Raw genomic sequence first — 27,938 nt, 5'->3', positions numbered from 1 at the left:
TAAAATTCAATTGCGATTAAACTTTTACAATTTAGTCATTGAGCTTAAACTAACGTTTTTCTTGGTTAAATTACTTAACCAATCTTTAATATATTATCATATCAACTCTTCTAATCTTTCTATTTTATCTTTACAAATTTGATTTACGAAAACAGAATTCTGAATAACATTTTTCATCACTAGCAAAAGTTGGATCATTACAACAATATTTTTAACTAAAATTTTTCTTTAATTTTAAAAATTGTTTAATACAATCAATTTTAAAATTATTCATGATACATAACAATTTTAATTTTAGTTAGAAAGGGTATAACTGAAAAATATAAAAAATATATATATCACTTGATTTTAGCAAATGAAGGTCGTGATTAATCTTTTCCTTTCTCTTCCCTTATCATTTTAGATATCCAAACAAAAGAATGTAATTTCCTTTCCTTTCTGTTTTTTTTTTCTTTACTGACTTGAATCTAAATATAGAGTTATACTTTTGATAATTTAATTTTAGTTATTACGATAAGTCTTTATACTTGTAATATATTGGTACTAATAGCTTTAAATTTTGAGACATTGAATCACTGTGCTTTTTTCATTTAAAAATTTTGATCTTTCTATCTAATTTTGTTTTTAAAATTAATGATGTGTCTGTTATAAGAAGGTAAATTAACTTTTTAGCTCTTAACTCTACAATTTTATCAATTTAATCTAATCTTTAAAAAAAACGTAAATTTTTTTAAAAAAAATTTAAAAACTTATTATTTTCATATTTAAACAACAAACATAAAAATATGATTTTTTTTAAAATAAAAAAATCAGGAAAAAGAATAAAAACTCTTTTAACAAAATAAAAAATTATAAAATTATAATTATTTCCAAAATTTAATGTTTTTTAAACTAGATCAACTAGTCGAATTGGCTGGATTATGAACCGATTGGGGTTTTGGTCCAATGAGAGGTAAAAAACTAATTGACCCTTGAACTAGTTGAATTGATTGAATCGGCCAAAAAAATTAATTGAATTAATAACTGAACCGATTTTTATAATTTTTAATATGTATTTTTATGTTTTAATATTTTATTCGCTTTGACCCAATTGGACTAGTAATTTTGGAAACTAATTGGTCAGACTAGTCCAAAAATCGGCTCAACTACTGATTCAACTGAGTTTTTTAGCCCGGTTCAACCATTCCGTACTAGTTTGTGAGTTAACTAATTTTTTACCTCTAGCTAGATCGATACTTTAGTCGGTTTCAACTGGCTAATTTGGTCTAATTTAGATAACATGAAAAATTGATTTTTTTTATATTTTTATTTTTTGAATTTTTATTTTTCATAATTTTTTATTTTTTAAAAATTATAATTTTTATGTGAAATATGAAACAAAAATTAATTTTAATTTTTTTAAAGGGTAAAGATTATATTGACAAAAACTATTAATGTTGATGATAAATTTTTTTTATAACAGTAGTATCATTAATTTTAAGAGAAAAATTAAATTAAAAGATTAAAATTTTTAAATAAAAAATATAAAGTCTTAAAATTGAAGTATAAACCGTAAACCTTTGAAACATAATAATTTACTTTAGCCCATAAAAAGTAAACGCATTCCCAACCCAACAAATAATAACAATTAAAAAATAACCCCCTTATTATCCAAAAAAAAAAATAAAAAATCCTAAAACCCTTCCTCTGTTAAACCCTAATGACCGTTTATTTCTAGAAGGTTTTTTTTTTCTTCTGACTTTGCCCTTTAATGGAGGAAGCGATTTCTGCCTCTAGCAAGCAAGGTATATCATTTTTTTTTTGTCTTTTTGAGATTTGTTCGATGTTTGGACTTTGGATTTTTGTTAAATTGACTAATTAATATATGTAAAAACTGGACTTTTTTTTTCTTTTCTAATAATGACATTTTATTTAGAATAATTTCCATTGTTTATTTATTTCGGTATTCTTTAGTTGCAGTAATGGAAGGTGATAATGATACTGAAAGTGAGTTTGAGGGAGAGCAAGAGGAAGGGGTTACTAAAACAGCTGTTCCTGAGTTGTCCCTTCAAGCTAAACTGAATGATTTGTTGCATAAGATTAAATCTATTGAAATTAAATTGTTTTCAGATGCTACCAAAGAGTTTGTTAAGTTTATCAAAAGTGATGCTGGAGCTGAATTGCTTCGTCACTATGTCCAAACTTCTCCTTCCTTGTCGGAGCTTCTAGAAGCTTGGAAGCTCCGACAGGGAAAACCTGGAATGTCCTATGTTTTCACATTGATTTCGGCTATTTTGTGTCATCCTGATGGAAGAAGATATAATGATAAATTGGGTGTGAGTAGGGTGCTTGATAAGTTTTCTAGATTGATTGTTGATGAAAAATTGGAGGATGTTTATAAGGAATTGAATAGTAAAGATTGGAAACGTCAAAATGCTGCACTTTTGTTGATGGGTTCAGTTGTCAGGCGTGGTTCCTGGTTGGCTTCTGAGGTTGCAAAGAAATTTGACTTCAAACTCCAGGGTTTTCCCAAGCTTTCTGAGTATAAAAGAAGAAAGCAGATTGATAAGAAAAGCATTCGACTAGAAGGTCATTTGTTGGGTTTGCTATGTCATTTTTGGAGATGGGGAAGCCAGGGTTATTGAGGTGGGTCTTGCAACAAAGGGATATGTATTCTGGTGTATTGAGATGCCTTGGGAATGATGATGATGAAACTATTATGTATATTTTGGCTACATTGCGTGATAGGGTACTCATAAAAGAGTCATTAGTGCCCCCTGGTCTTAGGAGCGTGCTCTTTGGCAGTGTTACTTTGGAGCAACTGGTGTACATTTCTGGAAGGGAGAATGGTGGGTTTGCTGCAGAACTGGCCTACAGTGTTCTTCTCATGGTTTGCACTGATCCTAGTAACGGGTTGATGCCTGATTTAGACAGAAAACCTAACCCATTAAAGGGTAATCCAACGAGACTATTAGGTGTCATGAAAAAGCTAAAAGCAACAGAGGTCAGCTACCATAAGGACTTACTTCTTTTTACTCTTAAGGGGAGACCATCCTTGGCTGCAGCTTATATGAATGAGTTCCCATATACTGTTGAAGATCATGCATCACCTACTTGGTCAGTTTTCCTCAACACTTTCATAATATCCTGCCTTTCATCTTTGTTAATATTACTGCATGTATACATGATAACCAAAGCACTTGCAGGTTTTCTACTATTTCTCTGGCGGCAAGCTTGATCTCATCAGTGGCCATGGGAAATCCGTTTGGTTTCCTTGATGGAAAATCTGATCCACCTTCGTTTGATAGTGCAGACGTGCAGGACATTGTTAATTGCATATGTCCTCGTCCACTCAGCAGATCTGTAGTCACCAAGGGTTTGCTTCACTCTGATTTTTTTGTGAAGCATGGAGCCTTAAGGCTCCTTTTGGAGGCGCTGAAGTTGTTGGATTCCTTTGTCAGTTCTTTGAACCACATTTCTTGTGTGAGAAATCAGATGATGGAAAGTTGGGTATCGCTGAAGCAAGCTGTTCAGAATGAGGTCCGAACTTTGCTCCCTGATACACAGGTCTTGTTGACACTACTTTCTTCTCTGGGTAGTCATGGTAGAACTCCTAAGTCTTCTTTGAAGAGGAAACCTGGTTTAGAAAAATTTCCAGAAAATAGCAGTTCAAAGAAATTGAAAGGTGGTGTTCCAAAGGAGGATTCAGACATTATTGTAGGTGGAATAAGTTCAGATCCTGACATTTCCATGCCTGAAGATCATGACATGGTTGCAGATGATCATATGACAGATGAGTTGGACACAGAAAAGGAATTTTTGAATGTCATTTCAGAAATTTGGGGTTTATGCCTCAACTCCAGCCCTTTTATGGAATTAAAAGATGTGGAGATGTACTTCTACTCTAAGCTCGTTGACACTCTCAAGATATATCTCGTAAGTTTCCGGTTTTAGAATATGTATCTTCTATGTTTCTATTCATAGAACCTTGTTTGCGAGATCTATTAACACGATACACTTGTTCAACTGGCGGAGCATATTTTCTAATGTATGTTTAATTTTTCTTAGAAGGATTCTTTTGCATGATGAAATTTCTAATCTAGGCACTAAATGAGTGCCATGGATTAGCTCCATGCCATAATATTAGAGTATTAGTGTTGAGGAAAAATGGAAGATTAAGATTTTTTTTTTTTTAATTTCTGTATTCTAAGTGATTGATCCATAGCATAAATTCTGAAATAGTGTTTTTTTTTAATGCAGCGGGCTGTACCAACCATATTAGAGGGATCATTTGATTTCTTCATGAATCTTCTGAGCAATCCATCAGCATTACCCATAAATCTGCAGTGTTCTCTTCTTTCTTTGCTAATTGAATACATAGGATGGTCTCCAGGGAATGGAAAATCTAATAGTATCCCGTTACTGATGTACAGGCATCTGCAGACGTTCATTAACTTGCTAATACTCTCACCAAATAGTGAGATAAAGAATCAAGCATATATTCTGGCAAGAGCTGCTATGTTGAGTACTGGTGCCTTTGACAGAAACCTGTGTGAGATTGATGCATGGTTCTTATTTTTGCCAGGTTATCTTAGAACTAAATCACCTATTGAGATGCAAGCAGTAGAAGTGCTTCAGAGTCTGTCTGGAGTTGTTATCTCATTCTTAGGTGATGCAATTTCTACCATTGGGAATAATCTGTTCAAACATTGGGATATTGTTAGGCAACATATATCCTGCTTAAAAGGCTTTAAAGGTAACTAGTATTTTATTTGCTTTTGTTGACCTTATATTGTTACGGTTGTGTGCATAGTTTTGTAAATCAAATTTGTAGGTACTAATAGCAATTAATTGATTTTCTTGTCTAGCTTTCCTTGTTGGGATGTCCCAGAATTGTATTCCTTTCCATTTTTGAACACTCGAGACTCTTTATTCCTAATTTGTTTTTCTCAACTTTTATTTTTATGTTTTTCACCTTTTTGTATTGAATGGCATTGAAAATGAATGTTATTGAAATTTTTATAACTCTAATACAATATGCACTAAATTCAAGTGTTTCTTTTTCCTGACAATCTCCATGAAAGACAAAGTGGAAACAAACAAAAAGAGATATGGGGAGTGTTGTATATTTTATGTTTCTACTGATAGCTCATTAAATTTCAATCTCTATATTGCTTTAAGCTGTTTGACATTGAGATTGCTTGTTGAAGTATTGATTGATGAAATGAAATTGGGACTTTATGTTTGCCTGTCTCTTCCAATATTTAAGGAATTTTATGTGAACAAAATTGGTCCATGTTTTAACTATTTCAAATATTTGTGAGAGACACCATGAGCTTATTGTTTTTTTCTTTTACAATTACTTATGCCAAGTTAAACAGTTTGGTAACTTTATGGCATTACAAACAGAATAGATAATGAACTAGTGTATTCTGGACTCATTCTTTGCTTAGTTTTGTTATTGCTTTCCTTGTTCTTGTTATTTTTAATATTTAGCTCATGCAAAGTAGTCGTTCTTCCTGCTCAGTTTATTGAAAACTACTTTGAAACAAGGATTAGCTTGAATGGCTAGATTAGCATTGCTGCATTTTATCTTCTTTATTTTGGGCAGTAACAGCTTATCTGAGGTTGAAAAAGCTGTTACATTTATTGTAAGAGCATCCGCTCTTTGGATTCTGCAAGCATCAATATTGATAGTTAAAATATCATATACTTAACAGATAGTGAAGAATTATTTAAGGGTTTGACATATTAGATGTTTTGAGACTGTCAGATTTTGTGCCACTGATAAAATTTGAAATTATGGCAACTTTGCTAATAAGTTTGAAAATAAATCTGTTTTTTTAATCTGGAAATAAGTTGGTAAAAGATTTTGATTGTGGTTCAAGATATTTCTTTTCCTCAAAGTTCATGATAAGCGGAAGTATTATTTACTGAACCCACTACTTATGTTGTGCAGGTGCAGGTATATCACCTAACTTTAGCCCTCTCACTATATGTGCCCTCAATAAGTGTCTAAGATTGCTCAATTCCTCATCTGGAACCTTTTCATTATCTGAGAAGTCCATGATATCCTTGTATGTATGCAATACATTGAAGTATGTCTTGCAGATACAGGTACAGATTTTATGCTTTAATTAATGCTTGAATACTTCTAACTTTTATTTATTAAGACCTCTGAAATTTGATAGGTAGATGCGGGATTATTGTCTGATTTAATTCAATCAGTTTTATCCAAGGGACTTGGTGATCAGCATTCCATGGTTTACGATTCTGGGGATTTCTTATGTGAGTGGAGGCCATTGAAGAGCTTATTATATTTTTCTCAAAATGCATTGCATCAACAACCTCAGTACTTCCTTTCAGTTGACAAAACTGCCATCGCTAATGATAGTTCTTTTGCAAATACACTTGGCGAAGTGAAAAAAGTTATTACATATGAGCATTGTGGTGAAGTAACTGGAATAGTTAAAGCCTTTTATTCTGCAATGCTATGTGCAACACTGGAGGATCTATTAATGAATTTCCCTTTGGTAATGACTATTTCTCTGAAGCTTGGAGTAGCTGTCCCTCTATTATCATCAGTAATATTTAGTGAGCAAAATTTTCTCGTTGGCATTTCTAATTTATGGCCTGAAGTGTTTTTTCCTGGTCTGGAATTGGCTTTGATGATGATCCATCAAAAAGGCAATGATGATGCTGAAGGAATGTTCTCTAACATTGATTTTGATACGATAGAATCAGCTGCCACAGCATTTGGTTTGCTTTTGAAGCAGGTTCCATTTCACATTTTATTTTCTTCACTTATGAGCATTCATGCCCTTTATTTATCTGAGCACTCCAAAATACAGGACTTGCTTTTGGCTAAAAGGTCAGAATGGACTAGTGATTATCTCATTTCCTGTCTGCGCCTTGTATTATTTTGGCTTTATCATGTACGTTCTTTTTATAGAAACAAACAACTAACTGAACTGGAACAACTTTCTGATACATGTTTGATTCTTGTTAAGAACATGTTTTCACAACTGTTGGCTTTAAAGCCAGAGTTTGAATGTTCAACGGATAGTGAGGTTCATTTGTCAGTAGAAACAATGAGAGAAGTGGCAGAAACCATCTTATGTCATCCTGAAGTGATGTCATCTCTGACTTGCCCATTGAGCTGGAATAAGGAGGAGAGTCAAATGGCAACAGGACTCTTAGGGAATGCTTTGGATAATTTTCTGAGTTTATCTAGGCAAAGACTTCCTAAATTAGATCGTCAAGTTCTCGATCTGTTGACTGCAACATTGGACTACTACTTAACTGTTTCCAGAAGACATTATTCTGTCATTGATGATGGAGCAAAAAGGACATTTCGAAGGGCTTTCAGTTCCCTGGTACAAAGGCTCTTTCTAGACATCAGGGATAGGTTTGATTTGTGCATTGCTAGCGGAAATTTGCAGCCACTTCTCTCATCATTTTGTGCTGTACATGCTTTGATTGAATCTTTATCCCCTTTTGAGCTTCTTGATTTGGGGCATTGGATGTTTAGCAGAATTGATGTGAATGAACTGACAGTTGAAAAATTTCATGTAAAGGTGGCTCTGTCTGTTAGTTTTTCAATTGCTGTTGGTACTTTTGAAGTTCTGTCCACTTATTTGCAGCAGCCTCTAATAAAGAGAGTACCATATGATTTCTTATGGGAAGTGGAAGAGAAGACTTTTGATGTAAACCTTTTGGAGGATATTTATGTTAAAGCTTGTAAAATTGCCTGTAATTTCAAATTAGATTTTGCTGATTCATGCTTACTAAGAGCTGTTAGTGCTGTGTATAGGCAAAAAACCATGCATCATGGTGAACTTCATCCATCAAGCATAGTAATGTCAAGGGCTATAATCAGCACCCCTGTAGAAATGGTTTCTCATTGTATTCGTAGGACCAGCACTGTAAAAGCTAAACTGTTGCATCTTGTTATTGAGATGAGTCCCCTGCATCTGTCAATCTTTGGGCAATTATTTTTAAGCATCTTGAACAAAAATTTTCTTTCCAATGGTTTTTTGATGGAAGAAGTCTCTATCTATGCCCTCTCAGATCAGGATTATATGGTGCTTCTTCCTGCTGCTTTGTCATTGGTAAATGCTGCTTTTGTGAAATTTGAGAAGCATTTTTATCAGCATTTTAAAAGTATTCCATCTTTTTATTCGAGGATTCTGTTGAACGGTTTCATGCATTGGAAGAGCTTTGTGTCTAGAGATATATTTCAGGAGGATTACAGCAAGACCTTGCCATCTTCTGCTGAAGAACTATTTAATCTGGTTGATGGAAGTCTTCTCAGGAAATCAATTCACATGTTGAGATATCACTTTCTTTTAAGTGGAGATTCCTTGAAACTGAAAAAGCGATTGGAGCTCTTTAATTCCATTTTTGCATGTTCTGTTACACCTGAAGAACTGATTGAGTGTGATGCTACTGAAATGGATTTTAATTCAGTTAACAAGTCATTGAATCATATTAATAAAGTTATAGCCAAAATATCGTTCTGCAGGATGCTGTTGTTTCCAGAAGATGATAAACTTTTGTTTATGCCTGAAGAAGGAGATGAAGGCTTCAAGGAAGCCTCATTAATATCAGGGTCTAATAAAGTGGACTCATCAAGAAAGCATTTTCTAAATGCTTTAGTGGGTGCATGGCAATGGATGGTTAAGAAATTACCTTTAGTTCCTCAGTATTCAACATCAATAATAGCAAGTGGTGGGGATTGCCTATGCTTGTACAGATGTTTCGAAGTTTTCATCTTGAGAAGTATTCTTCAACTGACCAGCAAAATGCATAGCTATCTAATTCAGTTGCAATCTATTCCTTTTGTAGAACAATTAATGAGATCCACTCTCCTCCACAGATTTGAAGATTCTAAAACACTGAGAATTCTAAGAAGCATCCTCTTATTGCTGTCAGAGGGAAAATTTTCACGTGTTCTATGCCTTCAAAGGTTGCTTGGTCACTCGCAGTTTGGCCCTATGATTCACTCTATCTCTAAATCATCTCTCTTGGAGACTGGTACATTTTTTAGGCCTTTGTCCAGTATTCTGAGGTTGCTTGTTACCCCTCCTATCCCTTCAGATATGATGGATGGCAAGGATGACCAGGAGACAGCTGAAATATGTATGAAGCAGTTAGAAATTCTTAAGATACTGAGAATACTTCTCCAGTCTGGTTTTGATTCTGGAAATGATAATGGCATAAACCTTAAAGAATTGCATTTTTTGCTGTTGTCTTCTTATGGTGCTACACTTGGTGACATTGACTTGGAGATATACAGTCTGATGGATGTGATTGAGTCATTTCATTCATCTGGATCTGAATATATTGCAGAAACGGATTACCTTTGGGGCAGTGCTGCTACAAAAGTAAAAAAAGAACACCTGCTGGAGCATGGTGCTTCTACTGATACCATGACTGATACTGAAGCAGTTCAAGAAGGTCGAAAAATTAAGTATAGGGAGAATCTTCCAGTTGACCCGAACATATCTGCTGCAACAGTGCTGCATTTCCCTTATGATAGAACTGTCACTGAAGAGCATTTATCCTCGAACAAGTTTCAAACTGATAATCTTATGGACATGATTGAGGTACATCTTTAGTTATTGGGTTCTATGTTTTGAATTTTGTTCTGTAACTCTACCATTTATGTTGTATGGTATGGTTATTCTATAATGCAATTTTTATTACTTCAATGTTTGCAGCTACGTTCTCCTGGTACTGGAAAAATTCTGCGGTATGATCCTGTTTTTATCATGCACTTCTCAATTCATAGCTTGTCAGCTGGCTATATTGAACCAGTGGAGTTCGCTGGTTTAGGCTTGCTTGCTGTTGCATTTGTTGGTATGTCTTCTCTTGATGTTGGGATGAGAAAATTGGCATATGAAGTTCTTGCAAGATTCAAGATTTCACTGGAGGTACTGGATTTTTAATGTTTTGGTATCAGTATCAATTACTGTTGCAGAAAGCAAATTTTATTCTCATATCATTATTTTCTGGTTGTATGGTTGGTCTGATGAAGTTCACATAATTCAAATATCTTGCTTATCAACAACAAATAGAACCAGAATTACTTCGAAAAATAATGAACACAAGTTCAACTGATGAACCTATCTTCTAATAATTAAACTGCTTCTGGGTAGTTTGTACTATAAGTTCCTCTGAGGCTCAAAATTTGCCTGTTTGATGATGCTTTCCCAGTGCATGAAGATTGGAAATGATGAGATTTCCCCCTATTAACTAATTCTTTCTGGAAGTGGATTCGCTAAACATTGGTAATTGAATGTAGACTAGAACTGAAGCTGTTAATTGGCCTAGATAGTATCAATATGATATTATGTTTTACTGATTAAATATTTTGCATCTGTGTGCTAAATTGCATGGAATGTTTGGTAAAGTACTGTTTATCTAAAGTTCTAATTAATCATATCAGGGGTGTCAGAAGAAAAAAGATGTTATTCGACTTCACCTGTTGTTGATGTATATGCAAAATGGAATAGAAGAGCCATGGCAAAGAATCCCTTCTGTTATAGCCCTTTTTGCCGCGGAGGCATCATTGATTTTGTTGGACACTTTGCATGAGCATTATTCAACCTTAAATAAGCTGTTGATGGACTCTTCTAGGGTGAATATAAAGGTACTTGTTCATCACCTATATAAGTTCTATAAAATGCGAAAATCCTTTTGTAAAATATGCTTCTTTAAACTACTCTCTTTTCCAATTTCCTATATAGGCTAGCCAACTCTTTGTATGTTTTATTTTTGTTTGCAGCAAATACCCCTGTTCCATGATTTTTTCCATAGCAGTGCTGTTAACTACAAGGCAAAGCGGCTCTGGATACTTCGTCTAGCCTATGCTGGGCTTAATTTAGAGGATGATGCTTGGTTATATATCAGGAGCTCTATTCCAGAGACTTTGATGAGCTTTTATGTTTCCCCTCTTTCAGATGTTGAGTCAAAGAAATTGATTCTTCAGGTAATATTTGGGTGTGCAGCTTCATGTGTGTTTTATGCAAATTTAGTTCACTCATTATCTTCGTATCACTAATACATAGTATAATCTTATTTTATTGTGACTCCATAACCTATGTATATATCCTCTTTGAAAGAGCTTGATGATTAAGAAAAATATTAAATAATACACACTATGATTGGAGTGTATTAAAGTTTTACACTATAATAAATTGAGTAAAATCAATCATTCTGTACCAAGTTAATAGACAGTTATGGTAATGAAGTGTGTTTTGTAAGTTTGATAATTGTGTTTAGGGTTCTTTAAAGCAGCGCATTAGGTATATCTAAGGAAATGAATACATAGTTGGGCAGTCCTTGAAGAACTCAGTGTGGTGAGTGGTGACAGATGAGGAAGAATTAGGTTTTGTATTGGTATAGTAGTGGTTTGAATATCCTGAATATGGGATAAATATTTAATTGGAAAATGAGTATTCAAGTGTTAAGAGTTAGGGCTTTGAAGGCACTGGAAACGGAAGAAGTGAGGTGAAAATGAGCTAAAGTATTACTCAAATGAAGATTTAAGTATTTACATTAGTCAGATAACTATATGATTAGGGTGGAGGTCTTTAGGTTCACCAATAGAATCACTTGCAAGTCAAAATTGTTGACATGGTATTGAGAGTCCAAGTTGGAGTTAGTGCTAACTCCACAATTTTTTGAAACATCGTACAAAGGGAAATATATAATTTTTGAAACATCCCATAATCTTGAATAGTTTTTTTGTGAAAAACAGGATAGTTTCTATTATATTTTCCACAAGAGATTACATACATATTTATACACATAGTTAGCCTAACTAAGGTAACTTTACGCTAGGAAATAGAATAATTGTAGGGATACTGTACAGCCTTAAAGTTAGGGATAGAATATTTTTAGAATCATATTTGATATACTCAAATATTCTGAAATCTGACACTCCCCCTCAAGCTGGGAAGTGGATATCATCCATTCTCAGCTTGCTTACTAATTTCTGAAACAACTTCCCAGACAATCCTTTGGTAAGTATATCTGCTAGTTGTTCATCAGTGGACACAAATGGAGTGCAAATTAAGCCACTGTCCAGTTTTTCCTTTATGAAATGTCTGTCCACCTCAACGTGCTTCGTTCGATCATGTTGAACTGGATTATGTGCGATATTGATAGCAGACTTATTATCGCAATACAACTTCATTGGACCTTCCCAATTGATCTTCAAGTCTTCCAATATAATCTTTAGCCATAACAACTCACAAACTCCAAGAGCCATTGCCCTAAATTTAGCTTCTACACTAGATCTAGCCACAACGTTTTGTTTTTTACTCCTCCAAGTCACAAGGTTGCCTCCTAGGAAAGTGCAGTAACCAGAGGTTGATCTTCTATCAACCATAGATCCTGCATAATCTACATCGGTATAGGCTTCAAGGGTTAAATTTTCTCCTTTTTTTAAATAAGATTCCTTTGCCTGACGTGCCTTTAAGTACTGTAGAATCTGATATACAGCACTAAGATGTGATTCCTAAGGATTGTGCATAAATTGACTTACAACACCTACTGCATAGGCAATATCTGGTCTGGTATGGGACAAGTAAATAAGCTTCCCCACAAGTTTTTGATATGACCTTCTATCAACTGCTGTATCTTCTAATACATCTCCGAGTCTGTGGTTCACCTCTATGGGTGTCTTTGCTGGTTTACAGCCCAACTTGCCTGTTTCTGTCAACAAATCAACTATGTATTTTTGTTGAGATATGAATATTCCTTCCCGAGAGTGTGCCACTTCAATACCAAGGAAATATTTTAACTTACCTAGCTCTTTGACTTTGAATTCTTTTACTAGGCATTTTTTTAACTTCTCCATTCCTTCTAGATCATCACCAGTCACAATAATATCATCAACATAGACTAATAAAGCAGTCACTCCCCCTGAAGATGAATGTTTTACGAACAGAGTATGATCTCCTTGACTCTGTTTATACCCCAACTTGAGCATCACTTTGGTAAATCTTCCAAACCAAGCCCTCGGGGACTGTTTTAGTCCATATAAAGCCTTTTTTAGTCTGCAAACTGCTTGTCCTGTATTTGGACCGAATCCTGGAGGAACATCCATATAGACTTCCTTCTCAAGGTCACCGTGTAAAAAGGCATTTTTGATGTCAAATTGCTGTAATTTCCAGCCTCGGTTGGCAGCTAGTGACAACAACACTCTTACAGTGTTCATCTTTGCAACAGGGGCAAATGTCTCAAGATAGTCTATCCCATACATTTGAGTGTACTCTTTAGCAACCAACCTTGCTTTGTACCTCTCCAAAGAACCATCTGACTTATATTTCACTGTGTACACCCAGCGACATCCCACCGGTTTCTTTCCTTCCGGTAATTTCACTAAGTCCCATGTCTTATTTTTTTCAAGAGCTTCCATTTCAACCTTCATGGCATTTCTCCAATTCTCATCTTCTAATGCCTCGAATACAGTTTTAGAATGGAAATAGAATTTAGGCTAGTAAGAAAGGCTTTGTGGTTATGGGACAAGTTTTTGTAAGACATGAATAGGTGCAAGGGATGTTTTGTACAAGCTCTAGTCCCCTTTCTAATAGCAATGGGAAAATCATCTAAATCTGTAGTATTAGAATTCAAAGTAGGTTCAGCAGTTACCTCAGATCGTATAGGAGAAGAAGATGATTGAACTTACACTGGTGCCTTCTTCTTTGAGTAAACCAGTAACGGACGAGTAGTATCCTGAATTCCTCTTGGTGAATTGGGTGTACTAGGCTCAGTTTCAGGTTGTATAGGGGTCATTGTTTCAAGTTGGGCAGGTTGGGTAGCAGGCAAGGTCTGAGTGAGAGTGTTTGATTGCTGGACAGGAGCCGGAATGGGAGTGTTTAGAGCTGGAATGAGAGTGTTCGGTTGCTGGACAGGAGCTGGAATGTCAAGAAGAAAGAATTCTTTATCCTTATCTTCTGTGAATAAGATCTCCCCTTGAAGATAAGGACGAGTGAAGAAATTTTCTTGTTCAGCAAAAGTAACATCAGCTGTTATAAAAAATTTTTTTGTGGCTGGATGATAGCACTTGTACCCCTTTTGAGTGGAAGAATATCCAAGAAAGACACACTTGACAGCCCGTGGATCAAATTTCCCTGTATTTTGAGAATGAACATGGACAAAGGCGACAGCCAAATACTTTGAGAGTAAGATTACTGGAGGTATTGAAATCAGGAAAAAATTTGGCTAGAACTTGCATAGGACTTCGAGATTCAAGGACCTTTGTAGGCAATCTATTTAACAAATGAGTAGCAGTTAGAACAACCTCCCCCCAGTATTGTTTAGGGACGTTTTTTTGGAACAATAGGGCTCTTGTAATGGCTAGAATGTGACCATTCTTTCTTTCGGCTACACCATTTTGTTGGGGTGTACTAACACAAGATGACTCATGTATAATGCCTCTTTCTTGAAAATATGTTGAGAGGAATTGATTGAAATAATCCTTGGCATTGTTTGACCTAAACCTTTTTATTTCGGCCCCAAATTGTGTTTTGATCATGTTGTAAAAAATTGGAAAGACAGACCTAACATCAGATTTTTGTTTTAAAAGAAAAATCCAAGACACACGAGTACAATCATCAATAAAGGATACAAACCACCGAGCTCCAGAAATATTTGAAATAGTGGATGGGCCCCAAACATCACTATGAACAAGAGTAAAAGGAGTGGATGTTTTTTTATTGCTTACTGGAAAAGAGGTACGTTTATGTTTTGCAAGTTCACAGATATCACAATGAAAATTTTCAACAGTTAATCCTTTGAATAGTGAAGGAAACATAATTTTAAGGACTCTAAACGATGGGTGACCAAGGCGAAGGTGATAGAGCCAAATTTGGTCTTTATTGGTTTTAATAGACTCGGATATGAGAGATAAAGGTGAGGAATTCAGAACACTAACTTCTTCACTGGATTCTTCAAGATAGTATAGGCCATTTATTTCCTTAGCATGTCCAATCATCCTCCTCGTATTCTGTTCCTGAAAAAGACACCGATTGTGATAGAAAATCACTTTACAGTTAGAGTCTTTGGTAAATTTTTTTAATGAATAAAAGATTGGTAAATAATTTTGGAACATGAAGAACATTTTTAAGAGTAAGGTTTTTGTTTATAACAATATCACCTTGACCGGCCACTGTGATCATAGAACCATCAGCTACTGTTATTTTTCTACTACTAGAACAAGGTGTATATGAAACAAATTTTTGTGAGGAGTGGGTCATGTGGTCTGTAGCTCCTGAGCCAATGACCCAAGAACTTTTGGTATTTGTATTTGAGACTTTAGAACTTTGAGGAGAGGATATACATGAAAAGGCCAAACTATAAGTACCTGTTGAAGAAGCTTTTTCCAATGATCCCAGCAAATTTTTTAACTTCTCAATTTCTTCTTTATTGAATTCAATAGGTAATTCTTGAGAATTGTTTTTTTTATCTAGCTATCTAGCTGTATTTGCTCGTCCTTGTCCCTTTGATTGTCCACCTTTTTCTGAAAAATTTTTGTTTGTTGTCTGTGGCTTCCCATGGAGTTTCCAGCATCTGTCTTTAGTGTGATGAGCCTTTTTGCAGTAGGTGCACCATACGGAATCCTTGTTAAAAGACTTTGTACATTCTATCTATCTATTATCTTCACTAGTTGGCTGCTCCAGGCCAAATCTCCTCTCATTTACAGCATTAGTAACCAAGGCTGAACTATCCACTTGATTGTTCTCCACCATAACTCCTCTTCTTCCTTCCTCAGCACGAACAATTGCAATTGTTTCATTTAGTGATGGTAGTTCCTCTTTTCCAAGTATTTGAACTCTTACTGCATCAAACTCAACATTCAGTCCAGCAAGAAAATCATAAATTCGATCCTTTTCAACAAACCTTTTCAGGAGTGCTGCATCTTCACTGCACTTCATCTGAATGCACTGGTAATGATCCATCTCTTGCCATAAACTTTGCAACAGATTGGAATACTCCGTGATTGATCGACTTCCTTGCTTGGTGGATAAAATCTTAGTCTTGATTTCATAGATTTGAGCAGCATCTCGAACTTTAGAATAAGTCTGCTTCACAGCTTCCCATATTTCTTTGGATGTGCTAAGAAACATGCATGTATCACTGATTTCTGGCATCATAGAGTTCCATAACCAAGACATTACCATAGAGTCTTGTTCATCCCAAGCATCAAACTTAGGGTCCCCTTCTTTAGGTCCAGTTCCGAGTAAGTGACTCAGCTTTTCTCTTCCTTTCAAGAAGGTACGAAGCAGTTGGGACCATTTCAGATAATTTTTTCCATTTAGCTTGTAGGCTACTTGGATATTCTGAAACTCACTCATTGGATTTGTTGTTTACAGAAATTTCTGAGCCCTCCCCGGTGTTACTGGTCTTGACAGTTTCAGTCATGTTGTGTCTGAACAAGTTCTATAGACTTGAGGACTGGTTGGGAGTCAGAAAAAAAACAGGCTAAAGAAACTGGCTAAAAAATCCCAGAAATCGGGCTAAATAACAGGCTCTGATACCATGTGAAAAACAGGATATTTTCTCTTATATTTTCCACAAGAGATTACATACATATTTATACACATAGTTAGCCTAACTAAGGTAACTTTACGCTAGGAAACAGAATAATTGTAGGGATACTGTACAGCCTTAAAGTTAGGGATAGAATATTTTTAGAATCATATTTGATATACTCAAATATTCTGAAATCTTACATTTTTCAATATCATTTAAGTTCAACAATTACGGCCAATGTTAATGGAATAAATTCTATGCTTGAAAAATGTGGATGCGACCCAGATCTATACTGTTGGTGATGAGCTGCCTTATAATGCCAGGCATTCCATTTTGTTTGCTTTGCAGGTTCTGAAAAAGTCTGTCCAGTTGCATGAAATGGCTCATTATCTGGTCGAACACTGCAGTTTGTTTCCATGGTTGTCATCTATTTTATCAACTTATAGCAGGGTGCTACTTGGAGATGAAAAGAAACTTTTCTTAACTGAGCTGGCTGTGGTTATAGAGGTAGTTACCTTCTATCTCATTCTACAATTTCTTAACAGTGTCCTATTTGCTGATGTATTTATCTTTTTTTTTTCTTTTTTTGCGTTTATTTCCAATTCTACTTCCTAGCTTGTAATGGCTCTTTCTTGGTTGTCAGGTTAGGTTAGAGGTGAGTTTGTTTTGGGTTTGGGTTTGGGACTTTTAGGATTCAGAGAGATTTCATTTGTAGCAAGAATTTCAAATATGAGAAATAAAATGTCCTTTGCTTGGAAAAATAAAAAAAATGGATTGCCAAATTTTGAAGGGAAAGACTTTCAACAGGTAATACGCCAAACTCTTTTACTAACCTATAATCGAAATAATAGTATCTACTTGAATTGTTAGTGATTAATTTAATTTAATTTTTGACTCCATTCTCTTAAAAAAAGAACTTTTACTTCTTTTACTGATGCTAGTATTTAATAATTTATTGGATACACAATTTATATTTTCTTCTAGGTGATTGTGGTCATTTAAATTCCCTTCTCCACTATGTGATTATGCCCTTGTATAACGTACCTAATCATTGTCCCAAGTGAGTGACACAGATCAGATATAGTACCTGTGTCAGTGTTTATGGTCTAAATGTATTTGTAAGGTTGTAAAAAAAGTTTTAATTGCAGTTGTTAGTCCTCCTAAAGTGGACCTTACATTTCTTTCAAGACTTGCATTTTTTCATGTGGTTTTTTTACTTTGGAATAGTATCCAAATAAATGAATGTGCAATCCACGTATTTGAAGGTGAATTTAGTTTCTCTATTTCAGACTCCATATAAAACCAATTTCTGGCTTAGCAAATCTTCAAGGTTGTCTTCATGATTTAAATTGAGTTTGTGTTGCCATCATTGCCATCAATGTTGTGAACTACCTTAGTCTCTCAATATTAGAAAATACTTATTAAGATTATAACAATTTTCCATTGTTATGGTAGGACATAGTATGAATGCTGCTTGAATTTTACTGTCTAAAGTCTTACCACAACTTAAAGATGGTCCAATTACTTAAATGCTGTTCGTAGTTATATGACCCTTTAATGCTACATGTGCTCTCTGGATATGTAAAACGTCAACTTAAATGCTTTATTGACTAACCTTTTTTTTTTCTTTCTAGATTGTCGGTGTGGTCATTTCATCGAACGATATAGCCAAATGGTTGCAAAGCTGTGCCCTTGAACAGCTGATGGAACTTACATCTCATCTATATAAACTTCTAGTTGGTGGCATGAAGTTGATAAATGAATGTGCTGCTTTCATCAATCCAACTTTACAGATTATCATAGCAACTTTAAAGATGTCCCAGAACAGGCAAATGTACCAGCCTCGTTTTACCCTATCACATGAGGTTTTATTTCAAATCTATCTTGCTGTTAGTGAGGATGACATTGGAGGATCTAGTGCAAATGCCAAGTGTGCACTTGAGGCTATACTTTTGATCGGACCTCCTTTTGACATTTTCTGCATGGTTCTTTCCTTTCTCTCTTTCTCTGTGTGTGTTCAATTTTGGATGAGGGTGCACGTAAATTTATCTGTATGTTTATAGTGACAGAACTTTATAACTGGTTTTATCAAGTCATGTAGCATAAATCATCAACTATGCTGATTAAATTTCCTTTATATATATTTTTTGTAGTGGAAGACAGGAAAAATATTTTTAATAGTGTTGTTAAATAATTCCCAAGTGACTCCAAGAATAATAGATTAGTGGATGCATTGTTTTGTGACATTGCTGCTTATCTATTTGTACCTTGTGCCTCGTTTTACGTTCCTCATATATTTTAGATAAATATGTAGCAGTCTGTCTAATACCTCAACATTTTTGAGTTTGATTAACGTGGTTTTTTTAGCTTTTTAAATTGATACCCTGCTCAGAAGAAAGAAAGAAAGAAAAAGAGAGTTCTTTCAATCTAATCTTATGTTATTTCTGTTGTATGTCCACTATTTTGCTGAAATAGCCTTGTTCCCTGCACTAAACAATAGATTATATTTGGATGTATTTTGCAGAATCGAGAGAACATCTCAAGTTTTCTTATGCGGGCTGCTTCTACTGCCTTGAAGTCCTATTCTAGAAAATTATTTCAGTGCCAAGAATCTGGTCTCCATGTCCCAATAGTCTCAAAGGAGGCATCACACAAGGAGTCCTTCACATCAAAGTTTTTACGCTGGCTTACTGCTTCTATAATTCATTGGAAGCTTTCTTTGAATTCTAACAATTCGACTGCCAAGTTGTCAGACCGATCTAACTTGAAAACTCTTCAGTCTTTGTTGGAGTATGTCGCAGAGGGGGATAAAGAAGGCAACAAAAGTAGCTTTGACTTGGAAGAGATGTTAGCAGCCCAAATCTTTTATCTTCAGCAGTCTCTTGGCATAAATTGTAGTGCTCTTCCATCAGTTGTCTCTGCACTTTGTCTCCTACTTTGTGATCATTCCAAGTTCACAGGTATGCTAAAATTGATAGTCTTATCTATATTGGTTGAGGTGGGAATAGAGATTTGGATTAGGCTTATGAAAAGAATTGATTCATCAGTTTGTGCCAACCAAACAGGTCACTCTTCTAATCATTGCTAGTTATTTGTGAACTTTGTGATGGTTGGTTGGATGTTGAACATTTTTGACAGTATGGTTTCTGAATTATTCTAAGGTGCTGCTCTTTTTTACTTGGAAACATATACTCTGTTGAGGGGAAAAAATGTTTATACAATTTGAAAAAGCATGTACTAGTCATTCCTTTTTGACAATATGATTTCTGAATTAGTCTAAGGTGCTGCTCTTGTTTACTTGGAAACATAGACTCTGTGTGTAGTATTGAACTTTACAGAGCTGCTATACTGTTTCTTAACTGTCTAATTTTCTTTCCCGGGGGTAAAGGTAAACTATTTGAAGCAATATGTTTATTAAAAATTTCGCTGGGGAGTATGTCAATTGGAGAAACAGTTTTCTGTATGCAAAAATGCTTTTATTTAATTATCTTTTGATTCATTTTTAACCTTTGTGTGGTTTCTACTGAATCAGGATCAGACTTCATGCATGACTGTAGGACTTCAATGGTGACCCTATGTTCGAAGATACGCTGTCCTCCTGAACTTAATCCTGCTTGGAGATGGTAAATATAGTCCCCACCATCACCATTTTCTTCTCCTTTATGATAAATTCTATGTGATGGTATACTTGATAACTGCATTTGAGTTTAGAATCAGATTAGTAAATTGCATATTGCCTACAAATAATTTACAACATAGGAGGGAGTAGGGTTTGAATGAAGTTTTGTTTAGTTTTATTATTTATGCCATGTATCCCTGATGAAGTTCATTTATGAGAAACTAAAAGGCCCTGTGGTGGTGTTAGGTCATTTGAGCATCCATGGGAGGATCAGTCATCTCAACTTAATGATTTGGAGAGGATTGATGAGCTTCACGCCTGCCAATCGCTATTATTGATTATCTCAAATGTGCTTTGGAAGAAGTCTTCCGATTTTCAGGCTTTATCACTGCAAGATATAGACAACTCTGGGGCATTTAAATGGGAAAGAAGCATTTTAGAGACTGAATGATAACTCATACATATCTATAACATTTTATAGAAAAACATGCGACGGGGTACTGTAGAAGTTATGGCTTCTAATGTTGACACGTTAAAGCCTTTGTATTTTATTTTCTTTTAATCGTTTGGGTGGTGATGCCATGGGAGGAGGAATGGAGAAAAGAAAGAAAAAGAGAAAAAGAAAAGGAGAGAAAGGGAAAAAAAATGTATTTTTGTTATTTTGTATTTTTTTCATGTATTTAAAATATTTATATGATAATAGAAATTACTTTTATTTAAGTGTGAAATAATATATTTAAAATGATTAACTTGGTCTTTGAACTTCTTTATCTCCATTAGCCTTTTTTTTTTTCATCCTTGAATTTAGATTCTATTAAATTGTCACATCTCATTTAATTGTTTTAATTTATATATTTTTAACAATTGATGTGTATATGTATATTTTATTTTTTCAAGTATTAACATTGTAAATTTTAGAGTGTTAAATCATTACATTTTAACGGAATTCAAGTCTAAGGATCAAATTAAAAAAATGTTAAAATCTGAGATTAAAGTTATCAAAAAAAAATTTTAATAATCAAATTAAAAATTATCAAGTTTAGAGATTAAATGTTGCCTTATCACTTAATTATTTAATGTTTTGCTTAATTTACTATTCCAATTCATTTTAGAGAAAAAAATAGAAAAATAGTTTACTATTTGATTATTTTAATTTTAAAATTAAATTGTTAATAAAATGGATCGGTCTATAAATTGAAAATTGTATCATGTTTTAATTTCATTGTGTTATTTCAATCTCAATTTAATTTATATTTGTTTAATTCATTATTAGAAATGTGAAACTACAAATATAGAATATTAATATACGATAAATAATTAGATGTATGGTTTGAAACTGATTAAATTATAGTGTGCATAATAAAATTAAAATATATTTAAATTAAAATAAGCCCTTAATTAAGTGGTGAATTTAATATTTTTCTAATGTAATTGACATGGGTTCAAATATCACAATATACATATTTTTATTTTTTAAAATTAAAAAGACTAAAGTACTCTTGAATAATATCATTTATTTTAAACACGAAAAATTATTTTTATAATTTCCCTAATTGAGTTGGTGCCCAATTGATTGGTAATACTAAATCAATGAAGGATTTGTAAATAATATAGATTATTCAAAGTTTAATTTTAAATCACTTACATAAAATACAAAATATAATATAGAATTTATTTAAAATAATAAAAATTATATTTGTTAATTAATTATTTGTATTCCAACGTAGCGGGTATAAAGATCTAGTAAATCAACAAAAAGTAATCACTTTTTTCCCTAAATAATGACAAATTGAATCTTGTATTTATATGAATTTATAGGAATATATAAAAGGCTAATTAAGAGAATGCTTACCCATCTTTAATCCCATATTTTTTTTATTAAATTTATTTTCTTACTTACCAATTATTTGACCCTCAAAACATTTATTTTTTAGGAGACCTACGCTTTATTTTACCCTCGAAATATTTATTATTTTCAGATATTTATGATAGAAAGATGACATCATAGTTTAAAAATTATATAATAATAAATCCTATTATAACAGCTTAATTTTAGGGTTAGTCAGAATAGTGATTTTGAAACCACTAAACCGAGGTCGAAGAAATTATTTTAAATATTATTTTATGTATTGTAGCATGATTAGATAAGTACATGAAAATTTTGGTGAATTAATTTTAGCTATTGCTTGCCTAATTGTGAAAAAGGACTAAATTGCATAAAGAGCAAAAGTCCAATTTTATTAGATAAGAGTGTCAATTTGCTAAAGAACCTAAATTGAGGGCCTTAAAGAGCAATTAGACCCTTAGAGAATAGGGTGGTCGGCCATAGGGGGACAAATTGATGGGAAAGTCAAAATTAGGTGGTGTTTTGGTCACCAATTTTGACTAGTTTTAAATAAAATAAAACAAAAAAAAAAGGCTTCATCTTTTTATTTCTTCTTCTTCAACCGATTTTCATCTTCAAAAGGGGGGTTTTGAGAGCTCAAAATTTCAGCCATTAACATCTCTTACAAGTAAGTCATTTATAAGGTTATTCTTAACGATTTTTGTATTTTTGGACTCCTAGTAACATAAGCTTTTTATGAAGGGGATTATTTTGCAAAATGGTTGAGAGATTAGGGTTTTCCCATGAAAGCATATTTGTAGTTTTCTGAAATTTTATGGAAGAATATGAGTATTAGATGTGTAATAAACAACTTTTATGAAGAGATTTTTCATGAAAACCCTAATAGGGACTATTTTGCATAAGTTGGAAATTTGTTGATAAATGTGAGAAATAATGGAAGTTTTGGATTGCTTCTATTATAAAAAGTAATCAGCTAGGCTTATAATATGAAGAAATTCGATAAAAAATTGATTTTCGAGCATAGGAGTAAAATGGTCATTTTGTGAAAGTCTAGGGGCAAAGTAGTCATTTTGCCCAATTATGAACTTTAGGGCGTCTAAATTGATATGCAGATAAAATAAATGAATTTTATTAATTTAGATCAAGAGAAACGTGATTCAGATCTTGATCTGGGTAAGAACAAAGTTTACGAGGATTAAGCTCGGTCTTCATCATTTTGTATCAAGGTAAGTACATATGTAGATAATGTGTTATTGAAGCTTACTTTGGTATATTTTAATAATATACATGTGTAATTAGCTTATTGTTGTTATGTATCTAAATTCTAATTGTTGCCATGAATGTTTAAATGACATGTTATGCGAGTAAATTACAATGTGAGCAAATGCGATGCTATTCGATTAGATATGAAGCCCCATTGAACCTTAGACATAGCATAGGATACAAAGGGGCATGTTATGAAATTATGTGGTCTGAATTCATGAGTTGAGTTTGAGTTCATGAGATAAATGCTATAGGTAATGTGGGTCCGGGTACTGACTTTGTGTACAGACCCGTGAGTGGCTCAATGAGCATACGTTACATGATAGCTATGGGGTCCGGGTCCTGACATGATAAAAAGGCCCGTGAGTAGCTCAAATGTGAGCATTTCTTAGCACGAGGTAGCCCTGATTTCTTATGTTGCATTTAGACGCAAATTCCTCGCTTATCCATATATGTATTTTGAGAGTTCAATGGGTAACTCGAAGATTTAGTTGGTGAATACTTTGATGAGGTATGTATACCGAACTCATGGTTTAGGACCTCAGTAAAGAACTAGGCGTATTAAGTATACGTGAATGAAAAGAAGAGTAGGATAGAGACGTTAAGTAATTTATATCTTTTAAGCATGACAAGCTACCATTGGATGAATATGATTTTCTTATAATTACACTTTATTTGCATATATGTACTTACTAAGCTCCCACGCTTACCCTCCTTTCTTTTCTTTCCTTATAGTCCCGCCAAGCTAGCATCAGGGATCTAGTGACATCAAAAGCTTCGATCACACTATCACTCAAGACCTTGGTATATCTAGTTTCATTATTTTGTTTTCTGACATGTATAGGGACTCGAGTCTTTGTTTAGGGTTTTGTTAGTTAGCCATAATGTGTTGGCTCATATGATGAATATGATACTCATTTTGTATAAGGCCATGGATGATGGTTAGTACTCATTTTGATTTATAAATGGAAGATGATATTTTCACGGATGAGTATATTGCATAAATGAAATGTTGTCCATTGTGGTTATTTTGGCTATGTGATGTGCCCTTATGTTAGTATAGAGTGATTTTTGTGCAGGTTACATAAAGGGTGACAAAAAGGCCTGGTAAATAGCCTTATTTTGTCCACACGGGCATGTGTCTAGGCCATGTGAGACACACAGTTCACCATATAGGAGTGTGATATGGCTGTGTGTCCCCTGCACGTAAGAATTGTAAGTCAGTATGCATGGTAGTAAACACACGGGCAGCGACACGGCCGTGTGTATCAGCCGTGTGAAGGGCACCACCTAGCACACGGGCATGTGCCTTAGCCGTGTGACCCTTAAGGATTGCTGACGTCAGAAATAGAATGTCCAAGTTTTTGCACACGGGCTAGGACACAGGTGTGTCATAGCCGTGTGAAGGACACGGGCAAGAGGCACGGGCGTGTTCTAGGCTGTGTGAAAACCCCTGTAGGTGTGTATTTGGAATTAATTCCACACGGGTGTCGGACACGGGTGTGTCCCTCTATTGCTTAGGCCATGTGTGTAGCACCCTTAACCCATATCCGTCGCTGGACTAGAGTTACGAGGCATTACTGAACAAAAACATAATTCTGAACGTTCACATATTCAAACAAATTATATTTATATATATAAAGCACATTGCCAATTAAATATTAAACATACATTAATAATCATATTACATATACGAATCATACTTCAAATTTAACCGAATCCATACCATTCAAATAATCACATTTTCATTAGCAAATATATATATACACGCATATACTTTCATTATAAACCAAACCATTATGGCAAGCATCATTCGAATACACAAACATGTACGTGTAAAAATATATATATACATATAATTAACATCTTGCTAAAATTCATATAATTCCCATAGTGCATTATTACACAAATCACTATTCATTTGGTAAATATCTTTATCTCACTTACAATCTATATTAAACAACTAATCACTTTAAATACACATACACTTTACATGCAAACCGAACTAAGTTCTTTTCATAAAAACAAAACATAACCTATATCATGTATATCAAAATATACTCTAAACGAGCTTATCATATGATGTTTATAATTAACTGAACATGTACCATAATTGAATTATCAATCACAACCAAGTTCAATAAACCATTTTCAAGCTATTTCCAAAATATATATCACCAATCACATATACTTTTCATTCATTTAACATAACATTAAAATCAAAACGGAATAAACCATTGCTAAACCTAACTACATCCAAACTTTAAAGTTAAGCCATATTCGCATGGCTAAGTTTATACATATCCAAAATTTAACAAAATACTTATTAGCCTATACATGCCATAAGTTTGAAAATAGACTTTTAAAAGTATCGAAAGTTGACGATAGTGTGGATGACTTCGATAACGATCCCCGAGCTTGAAACTTACAACCAAAATCTATAAAACAGAGTAACAAAAACACACATAGAGTAAGCTAACTTAGCTTAGTAAGCCTTAAGCAAATTAAACAACTCACTGAATAATCAAACATTCAAACTAACCAAATTATATCAATAATGGTATACTTTAACATATTAAGATACCTTACTCGAATGTTGAAAATCAACTATATAACGCCACATAAATGTTTCCCATATAGCCGATTATACAAGATCAATTATATCATCACATAGACACTCACATGTAGGGCCGAATACACAAGATTCATTATATCGTCACATGTGGCCGAATATAAAAGTTAAATAAAATATCACATGTAACCTATAGTTCAAATTCAAAAGAACATCACATATGGCCGAATATGTACATTCAAGATAATTTCACATAAAGCCGAATATACCAATTCAATATAAGCTTACATGTACTTACCTATGTGGCTGAACATATATAGTGTAATTTAACTCAATTTCACTTACTCAATATCCACAATAACTTGAACTCTTATAATCATAGACTTGAAAATAAATCACCAGTATAAAACCTGCTAGGCATAAGCCTGAATCACACACCAGCGCAAGGCCTGCTAGACCCAAGGTCTGATATTTATTCACCGGCAATAAGCCTACTAGGCATAAAGCCCGATCAACGTCACCAGCACAAGGCTTGCTAGGCTCAAAGCCCGAATATCCCAATTATAGAATCATTCCACAACATTTCATATATCGAGTTGTCCAATATTCCATGTAACACATACACACTTTCAGGGGTTTTAAATCAGTCGAATAAAACTCAACCACATTAAATCGTTGATATATCACATTCGACTAATATACTAATAGATTATAAAATTTGAATCATCATAGTAAAACATTCTATGTTCAAAATAAACCATGTTTAATTGCTTAAAGACTTACCTTGGATATCGACGGACGTTACAAATCGGCTATTCGACTATTTTTGCTTTTCCCCGATCCAAGTCCGATTTCTTTTGTTATTAATCTATATAATTTCAAATTAACCTAATTTAAACACAATTTTGCTCAGTTTAATCCATCAACACATAAATAGGCAAATTACCAGTTTACCCTGATATTTCATACTTTTACAAATTAGTCCTAATTGCACAAAACACAAAATACACAAAATCTCACAACAATGTAGTTGGGCTGAATTTTCCATATAACCATACTAGTCTATATATTTCATCTATTTCACATTTTAATCTCTCAATTTATTATTTTTGTAATTTAGTCCTAATAACTCAAAATCATCAAAAACTCCAATACAAAACATGTTAATCTAAAACATATTTTTGATATTTCATCATCAAATATCAAAAAACACAAATATTCATCAATGGAATAACACAAAATATTCACCGAAATAAAAAATTCGAGCATGGGTCGGGCAATATTCGAAGCAACGATCTCAAAAACGTAAAAATTATCAAAAACTGAAAGAAAACATACCTTAAAATTGAATCAACAATGGCCGAATACCTAGTTTCTTATTCTTTTCTTTCTTCTTTTATTTTCAGCAATAACAAGGTAATATGAAGTCTTATTTTATTTATTTATGATATGATATATTATGTATTATTTCATAAGTTACCAAATTAACCTTTATTAATTAATACAAAACCATTATATATAAAGGTCATAGCCGTCCATGCTAATATTAAAAGGAAAAATTGCAACATAAATACTCCATATTAAAAAGCCACTAACACTTCAATCTTATACTTTAAACTATCAAGTTTTCATTTTACGCGATTAAGCCCTTTTATTTAATTAAGCACACAAACAATCAATTTTTCATACAAAATTTTCACACATGCAAATTCACATATAATAAACACGAAAAATAATATTTAAATATTTTTCTGACTCAGATTCATGGTCTCGAAACTACCGTTCCAATTAGGGTCTAAATCGGACTGTTACAGTGTGAGCCACACGGGCCAATAGCACGATCATGTTGAAATGTCACAAGGGCATGTTGCCCCTCCCACACGAGCGTGTACCCTTGTGTTAAGAGTTATTTTTAGAGTTCTTTAAAGGACTCGGATTGTTTCCGAATGGGTTCCAATGGATGTTTTGGGCTTAGTAGGCTCTTATTAAGGAGCTTATAAATAAAATTGAAAAAGTTTTAATTTGACCATATTTTGGTGTTGTGAAAATGTCTATATGCATAAGTTTAAGTTCGGTAATGCCTCATATTCCGACCCGGCGTGGGGCACGGGTGT

At 33.8% G+C, this 27,938-nt stretch overlaps 2 protein-coding genes and 1 long non-coding RNA gene across 4 annotated transcripts; 2 read left to right on the top strand and 1 right to left on the bottom strand.

The window, feature by feature from the left end:
- Positions 1-1,636: 1,636 nt before the first annotated feature.
- On the top strand, positions 1,637-20,863 carry LOC107957221 (uncharacterized). Its single transcript, XM_016892674.2, is given in 15 exon segments — positions 1,637-1,784; positions 1,954-2,547; positions 2,550-3,096; positions 3,186-3,915; positions 4,240-4,735; positions 5,939-6,096; positions 6,171-9,587; positions 9,702-9,914; positions 10,430-10,633; positions 10,769-10,972; positions 16,873-17,031; positions 18,159-18,509; positions 19,049-19,484; positions 20,057-20,147; positions 20,390-20,863. Coding segments are annotated over 15 exon segments (7,839 nt in total). The 5' UTR covers positions 1,637-1,750; the 3' UTR covers positions 20,595-20,863.
- On the bottom strand, positions 15,639-16,346 carry LOC121229547 (uncharacterized). Its single transcript, XM_041114148.1, has one exon. The coding sequence runs from the start codon at positions 16,344-16,346 to the stop codon at positions 15,639-15,641; it is 708 nt and encodes a 235-aa protein (XP_040970082.1).
- Positions 20,864-22,598: 1,735 nt separating the features above from the next.
- Positions 22,599-24,240, top strand: LOC121229546 (uncharacterized). 2 transcript variants are annotated; one of them, XR_005927304.1, is made up of 2 exons: positions 22,599-22,656; positions 23,988-24,240. It is a non-coding gene; the product is annotated as an uncharacterized lncRNA (long non-coding RNA). The 2 variants fall into 2 exon arrangements; XR_005927303.1 differs by having other exon boundaries at positions 22,620-23,215.
- Positions 24,241-27,938: the final 3,698 nt, after the last annotated feature.

This window comes from Gossypium hirsutum, chromosome A05 (assembly GCF_007990345.1).
Source record: "Gossypium hirsutum isolate 1008001.06 chromosome A05, Gossypium_hirsutum_v2.1, whole genome shotgun sequence".
Classification (NCBI taxonomy): Eukaryota; Viridiplantae; Streptophyta; class Magnoliopsida; order Malvales; family Malvaceae; genus Gossypium; species Gossypium hirsutum.
The sequence above is the reverse complement of the archived record's forward strand: the minus strand, read 5'-3'. Positions and strand labels throughout refer to the sequence as shown.